Source organism: Pantherophis guttatus, chromosome 16 (assembly GCF_059756535.1).
Source record: "Pantherophis guttatus breed Tessera chromosome 16, ASM5975653v1, whole genome shotgun sequence".
NCBI classification, from domain to species: Eukaryota; Metazoa; Chordata; class Lepidosauria; order Squamata; family Colubridae; genus Pantherophis; species Pantherophis guttatus.
In genome coordinates, this window is record NC_142078.1 from 18,430,194 (window position 1) to 18,438,118 (window position 7,925).

Sequence of the window (7,925 nt, forward strand, 5' to 3'; positions counted from 1 at the left end):
AGAGAAGGAGAAGGAGAAGGAGAAGGAGAAGGAGAAGAAGAAGAAGAAGAAGAAGAAGAAGAAGAAAAAGAAAAAGAAGAAGAAGAAAAAGAAGAAGAAGAAGAGAGGAAGAGAGACAGAGAGAGAAGAGAGAGGGAGATAGATAGATAGATACCATAAATAGATAGATATCATTTGGATCCTGCCCATACAGGCTGATTTTATTGGACAATTAACCAGTGGAACTCCTTGCCTCCAGAAGTTGTGGCTGCTCCATCACTGGAGGTTTTCAAGAAGAGAGTGGACAGCCATTTGTCTGGAATGGAATAGAGTCTCCTGCTTGAACAGGGGGTTGGACTAGAAGACCTCCAAGGTCCCTTCCAAATCTATTATTCTGGGTTGTATGTTCTATAAACAAATCAGATCAGCTAAATTTTATTTTCATGTCTGCAAAACTAGAGGTATTGAACTGCAAAATATCTAATGCTGATGTTTCATGACTAAGTGTGTGTTTTGTAAATTCAATGTGTCTGGTAGATTTAGGACGATCTTCCTATCAACAGGAAAACAAATTAAAGCAGTAAACAGGTTAACTGGGTTCATATGAACTAAACCAGTGTTAACAATATTGGACAATCGAACACAAGACATAACAAGATTTTTCTAATCTATGCTTTCTTAAGAATTATGTTCACAAGTTACTTTAAGTCATCACATGTTCCCCCAGTGCTTTTCAAGTTAATTTTTGGTGTGTCCTGCAAACTCAGCAATTGTGATGAGCAAACCACTGTTCATGGGTTAATGAAAGCTATGGAGGTTTGTTCAACAAACCATGGTTAAAAGAAGCCATTGTTCACTGCAATGTTATGCCCAGCTGTTGCCCTGTTTCAATAACACTAATCAGAAGCAGATCAGGTTTTTGTTTTTTAATTTTTTGGAAAGAGGACATTTAATCTGGAGTTTGGTTTGCTTTCTTTTTAAAACCAGCCTCAAAGCAAATTATTATTATTATTATTATTATTATTTTTAGGAAAAACTCCCTCCATGAATAAGCAACATCATGTATGATGTCCAACACAGCGCAATTAGCTGTCAGGCGGGGCGCTAAGGAGACTAAACGATTATGGAAAAATGGCAGTTATTCTTAAGCAAGATTAAAACAAGTTTTAATTGCACCCATATGAACATTGTCTGTGGAGGAGGAGCCCAGCTGACGCAAAAGAGCTGCAGGGTTAACTGCGTGGAGCTATCCAACAACTCCGGCAAGGGAAAAATGTCAGCATCTGCCATGGATGAGCAGAAGAGAAGGAAGGAAGATGTTTCTGGTTTCCACCAAGGAAACACCCAACCAATAGCTATTTTTTTTTCCAACCATGATTGTGGGATGCAGGCAAGAGGGGAGGAAGGGAAAAGACAGTGGTTTCAGAGGTGGGGTTCAGCAGGTTCTGGAGAACCGGTAGCGGAAATTTTGAGTAGTTCGGAGAACCGGTAAATACTCCATCTATTCTGTGCCTCCCGAGTCCCAGCTGATAGGGAGGAAATGGGAATTTTGCAGTAACCTTCCTCTGGAGTGGAGAGGGAATGGAGATTTTACAGTACCCTTCCCCTGCCACGCCCACCAAGCCACGCCACACCGCGCCCACCAAGCCACACCCACAGAACTGGTAGAAAAAAAAATTCGAATCCCACCACTGAGTGACTTGCCAATGTTTTTGGAGAGCAGGAGGAGATGAAAAGGAAGGAGGAGGAGAGGAGGAGGAGGAAGAGGAGAAGGAAGATATGAAAAGGAAGGAGGAGGAAAAGATGAAAAGAAAAGGAGGAAAAGAGGAGGAGGAGGAGGAGGAGGAGGAGAAGATGAGAAGGAAGAATAAGGAGAAGAGGAGGGGGAGTTATAAGCTCAAATTCGGGGGGGGAAAGTAGCTGGAGTTGCATTAATTCCCTAAAACTCTCCCTCCCTCCCTCCCTTCCTTCTTTTCCTCCCTCCCTTCTTTCCTTCCTTCCTTCCTTCCCTCCCTCCCTTCCTTATTTCCTTCCATCCTTCCCTCATTTCCTTCCTTCCCTCCCTCCCTTATTTCCTTCCTTCCTTCCTTCCCTCCCTCCCTTGTTTCCTTCCTTCCTTCCCTCCCTTATTTCCTTCCTTCCTTCCCTCCCTCCCTTATTTCCTTCCATCCATCCTTCCCTCCCTTGTTTCCTTCCTTCCCTCCCTCCCTCATTTCCTTCCTTCCTTCCATCCTTCCCTCCCTCCCTTATTTCCTCCCTTCCTTCGCCACCTTTTCTGGTAGAGGCCTAAGCAGTGGCTTGTAGAAGTGGGCAGATGAGTCTTATCTGAAGGTCTGCAGGGAGCTTTTGAAATGAAGATCTGAGGCATCTTCTTCAGCTATCTGTGCTCCCTTAATGAAGCAGAGATTTGCAGAGGACAACTTTCCAAAATAAATTAGTTCCCCTTCAGGAAGGCTCTCAGCGAGGGAGCCACTAAAACATGTGAAGAAGAAACTTTGAAGGACCTGTTGGCTCAGCCTGGAGGAAACCACCACCATCTCCTAGCCTTGATCCAACAGCCAGCATTCACAACTCCCACGTTGCTCCAGCCTGACAGTTTTCATTTTGGGTGTTCCAGAAAAAATCTCCAAGGTCCCACCAGGTCACAGCTAAGAGATGCAGCATCCTCCCAGGAGGTCCAAGACAAGGCCAAGAGAGTGGAAGTGTAAGAATGTGGACTTCGATCTCAGCAACCTCTGTCTGGTTTTTCATCGTAAGCAGGAAGTTCTCTCAATTTGGAACAGATGTTGGCAAAGTCACAGGAGGCTGGGAAAACAACAGCCTCTCTCCCAGAAAGATTCTCTTTTGAGAGAGAATAGAATAGAATAGAATAGAATAGAATAGAATAGAATAGAATAGAATAAGATTAGATTAGATTAGATTAGATTAGATTAGATTAGAATTAGAATTAGAATAGAATAGAATAGAATAGAATAGAATAGAATAGAATAGAATAGAATAGAATAACAGAGTTGGAAGGGACCTTGGAGGTCTTCTAGTCCAACCCCCTGCTTAGGCAGGAAATTCTACATCACTTCAGACAAATGGTTGTCCAATCTCTTCTTAAAAGCTTCCAGTGTTGGAGCATTCATAACTTCTGGTGGCAAGTTGTTCCACTGATTAATTGTTCTAACATTCAGGAAATTTCTCCTTAGTTCTAAGTTGCTTCTCTCCTTGATGAGTTTCCACCCGTTGCTTCTTGTCCTGCCCTCAGGGGCTTTGGAGAATAGCTTGACTCCCTCTTCTTTGTGGCAGCTCCTATGATATTGGAAGACTGCTATCATGTCACCCCTAGTCCTTCTTTTCATCAAACTAGACCTATCCAGTTCCAGCAACTGTTCTTCATATGTTTTAGCCTCCAGTCCCCTAATCCTCTTTGTTGCTCTTCTCTGCACTCTTTCTAGAGTCTCCACATCTTTTTTACATTGTGGCGACCAAAACTGAATGCAGTATGTGTGTGTGTGTGTGTGTGTGTGAGAGAGAGAGAGAGAGAGAGAGAGAGAGAGAGAGAGAGAGAGAGAGAGAGAGAGAGAGAGGGAGGGAGAGGGAGAATAGATGATTAGGAGTCTGGAGGCTAAACTGTATGATGAATGATTGATGATGGAAACCAATCAAGGAGAGGACCAACCTAGAACTAAGGAGAAATTTCCTGACGGAGAGACCAATCAACCTTATGAATGGCTTGCCTTCAGAAGTTGTGTATCCCTGGAGGTTTTTGAGAAGAGACTGGACAGCCAGTTGTCTGGAATGGATTAAGATCCCCTGCTTGATCAGGGAGTTGGACTAGAAGACCTCCAAGGTCCCTTCCAACTCTATTATTCTATCTTCTACCTTAAGAGAGAACCTCCATTTTCTACTTGCCGAACCCCAAAAGTCCTTGTTTCCTTTGGAGCTGAGGACCCTCCTTTGAACATCTCATCATCTTTGGCCAACGGGATCCACCAAGGAGGTCTGGAATAATCCAAAACTGCAGAGCATGAAGTCCATTTTGGAGATTCAACCGAGAAGCTGGATTCACTTAACAACCATGTTACTACCCTGTTTTCCCCAAAATAAGACATTCCCCTGATAATAAGCCCAATCGGGCTTTTGAGCGCATGCCAATAAGGCCAAGCGCTTATTTCAGGGTTCAAAAAAAAAATAAAAATAAGACAGGGTCTTATTTTCGGGGAAACACGGTAACTTAAAAACCACACTGACTCCCTGTGGCAAGAATGGTCGTTAAATGGGGCAAAATTCACTTAACAAATGTCTTGTTTAGTAACATGCGGTCTCAAATAAACAATGGTTCCCATCAAAGAGAATATCTGTAGCTGAGGGTTGAACGGTGAGTTCCTTGGGTGTTTCCTTGCAGATGTGTCATGACCCAGCTAGGGAACATCATCAGTGCTCCTGAGTGTGGCTTGCTTGCTCCCTTGTTTATATACAAAACCTCTGGGCTTTGTTTTCCTTAAGACGTTTCATGGCCTCACTAGGTAACGTCATCAGTGCTGGTGAAGGTGGCTTGTTATTTAAAACTCTTGAGCTTGGTTGTTGCCTTGTAGACATTTCACGACCCAACTAGATAATACCATCAGTGTTCATCACTTATTCATGATCATTCATTCACTCTTCCAGGCAGGTTTTTTTTTTTTCACCCAACTAAGAAACATCTTCGGTGTTCATTCGTTCAAAGCATGCTGGCTGGGGAATTCTGGGACTTGAAGTCTATGCATCGTGAACTTGCCAAGTTTGACAAACAGTGATCTAAAGAGGAGCACCTTCCCAGACGAACCCAAAAAGTGTCGGCTTTTGCAAGCCACAGCTCCCTTTATCCCGTGCCAATCGGAAAAAAAAAAAAAACCCAACCCAATGCTTTTTATAAAAGAGATTCGTGTGAAACCTGCCATCCGGTTTCTTCAGCTCTTTCCTACAAAGAAAGTCCCAGATCACAACGAAGAAGCAACGGTGTGCGCTCGAGACGAGGAATCCCCCCTTCCCCGACACCCAACCTACTCACCCAAGTGCAGAGTAATGTTGACAGAGGTGGGGTGCTGAACCCCGAACGCCATGGACTGACTTTGCCACCACGTGGGCTCTTCCTGGCTGTGGAAGTCGGTCAGGTAAGAGGCGTTGTGATGCGCCAGGGGGTCCTCTGCGTCGCAACGGTGGCACAGGGTGCTGGATTCCCGCGTGCCCATCTGCAAGCAGTAGGTTTCGGGGGGCCAGCCACATGTGTTGGACGGCTGCGCCTGCCGGCCGAAGGCTGCGTTCTCGAAAATGGGCATGCAACGCTGGGCACGGCCCTGGGAGTTGTAGCAGACATCCATGGCTCCCTTGGCCGGGCGAAAGAAGACGACAAAAGCCAGAGAACAAAGCAGCAGCTGTGCCATGACGGCTCTGGGAAGAATCTTTCTGATGTTCGTGTTTGCACAGTCCCAGCCTCTAAAGCTCTCCTCCTCCTCCTCCTTCACGGAGGATGGGGAAAAACAATTTCCCAGCTGCAGGATCTCTCTCTCTCTCCCACTCACTTCCATCTTGTGGACGGAATCAGGAATGGCCCCCCCCTGTTCCATCAAAGTCTCTCTTTCTTGGGAACAAATAAAGCTCCTTCGGAAAGAAGGATTTATTCTAGCTGGGTGGAAAAGCAGCGAGACACACTTTCTTCTTTGCACAGAATGGGGGTGGGGGGCGGGGGGCAGACGCAGGCAAGAGGGATGCACACATTAAGCCCTCCAGAAGAAGTTGGGGAAGTTGGAGCCTGACCTGAGGGACATTTTGTGGGATTGGGATGGCTGAGGATTGATGCTGGGTGCAGAATAGACCAAGGTTAGCGCTTCCTGGAATCACACAGCTGCAAAATTGTTGGGTGGAGGGGGTTCTCCCAGCCCAAAGTTTTTTCCCAAGGTTCTTGTGAAGGGAAAGAAATGGTCCAGACATTTTCATTTTCCATGTGGTCTAATCTTCTCTTCTCTTCTCTTCTCTTCTCTTCTCTCCTCTCCTCTCCTCTCCTCTCCTCTCCTCTCCTCTCCTCTCCTCTCCTCTCCTCTCCTCTCCTCCTCTCCTCTCCTCTCCTCTCCTCTCCTCTCCTCTCCACTCCACTCCACTCCTATTCTACTCTACTCTACTCTACTCTCCACTCCTATTCTACTCTACTCTACTCTATTCTCCACTCCTATTCTACTCCACTCCACTCCACTCCACTCCTATTCTATTTTACTCTACTCTACTCTACTCTACTCTACTCTACTCTACTCTATTTTATTTTTTATTTAATTTAATTTATATACCGCCCTTCTCCAGAAGGACTCAGGGCGATGAACAGCCATAATAAAAACAATGTACAAAATAGAATTTAAAAACAGATTAAAATAATTAAATCATAGGCCGAATTTAAACTCTCATTTTAAAACCAATTTTAAAACCCCATTAAACTCCATTATTTCTATTCCAGCCTTTATTTTTACAAATAACTCAAGGTGGTGAACATATCCAACCCACCTTCCTCTTCCTATTTTCTCAGAACAACAATCCTGTAAGGTGGGCTGGGCTGGGACAGACTAGTTCAAAGTCCAGATGCCTTTCATGCCTAAAGCGGGATTCAAACTCACCATCTTCTAGTGATTCTCCCAAAGTCACCCAGCGGGCTTTCGTGCCTAAGGCAGGACTAGAACTCAGGGTCTGGCCTGGCACCTTATCCATTAGACCAAACTGGTTTCTTACCCATTAATATTGGGCAAATCTGCAGAGGCACGCACATACTTTTATGGCAACCACAATAATAAAATACTCCAGAGTAATGCACAGTAGTTAGTCCCAGAGCGGTACTTTTCTGATGTCAGAATCCAAACAATTCTTGGAATTTCCAATTCTTGTTCTGATGGTATAAGGGCCATCTAAAAAACTTGCAAGAATCGCTCCCCACTGTAGATGGCAGAAAGAGAATATGTCTGTAGCTCCCAGCAAATTTTTTTCCTCTTTGTAAATTGAGAATTTGTTTCTTACAAGAAAAAGCTGAGGGACTAAAATAAATTCCCAGGAGAGTTTACACAAAGTGGAAGACTAACATTTGTGAGTTTCTTTGCTGAACTCTTTTTTGTTGTTGTTGTTGTTCTCGTTATTCTTTTGCGCTGTGCCAGAACTTGATGCTGAAAATCTAGGGAACCTTTAGGTGGCAGCAAAGCTTCATAGTACGTATTCTTTGCCTCACTACTGCCACCAAGTGGCCACCTGTATTTTGGCAGCCAAATTACAATTGGCCATCTGAATTTACAGGTAGTCCTGGACTTACAACCATTCGTTTAATGACCATTCTGAATTATGACAACATTGAAATAGTGACTTATGACCGGTTCTCATGACTATGGCATTGTCCCAGCGGTCATATGATTGCAATCTGGGCACTTGGCAACCAGCTCACATTTTTGAGCACGTTATTACAATTGTGATCTTCCCAGCCAGCTTCCAAAGAGAAAAGCAGAGCAGAGGAAAACCGGAGCAGAAGAAAACCTGAGATCCAACTAGATCCAGATTTTCTGAAAGTGAGAACAATTAACAATTGAGAACAATTAGGCATGTCCACCGTCCAACCTACTCTACTGGGTTGTTGTTATAGAAAGAAAAAAAAAAAACCAAGAGGAGGGAATATTATCCATTGCATCTTCATCTCCCAAAATAAAGGTAGGATAAAGTAAATGTAAAGATTCCCCTCGCATATACGTGCTAGTCGTTCCTGACTCTAGGGGGCGGTGCTCATCTCCGTTTCAAAGCCAAAGAGCCAGCGCTGTCCGAAGACGTCTCCGTGGTCATGTGGCTGGCATGACTCAACGCCAAAGGCGCACGGAACGCTCTTCCCTTCCCACCAAAGGTGGTCCCTATTTTTCTACTTGCATTTTTTTTTACCTGCTTTCGAACTGCTAGGTTGGCAG

At 44.5% G+C, this 7,925-nt stretch overlaps 1 protein-coding gene across 4 annotated transcripts in view; it reads right to left on the reverse strand.

Moving 5' to 3' along the window:
• The window catches only part of LAMC3 (laminin subunit gamma 3), a 38,366-nt gene extending 32,730 nt beyond the window's left edge, over positions 1–5,636 (reverse strand). For 2 of the 4 annotated variants that reach the window (XR_015730118.1, XR_015730117.1), the window contains exon 1: positions 5,018–5,636. Coding sequence is in view for 2 of the 4 variants with exons in the window: in XM_060683951.2 (XP_060539934.2) it covers positions 5,018–5,573 (556 nt within the window). In the remaining 2 variants the exon portion in view is untranslated. The remainder of the gene's footprint in view (positions 1–5,017) is intronic. The other 2 variants (XM_060683951.2, XM_060683950.2) reach the window with 2 other exon arrangements.
• Positions 5,637–7,925: the final 2,289 nt, after the last annotated feature.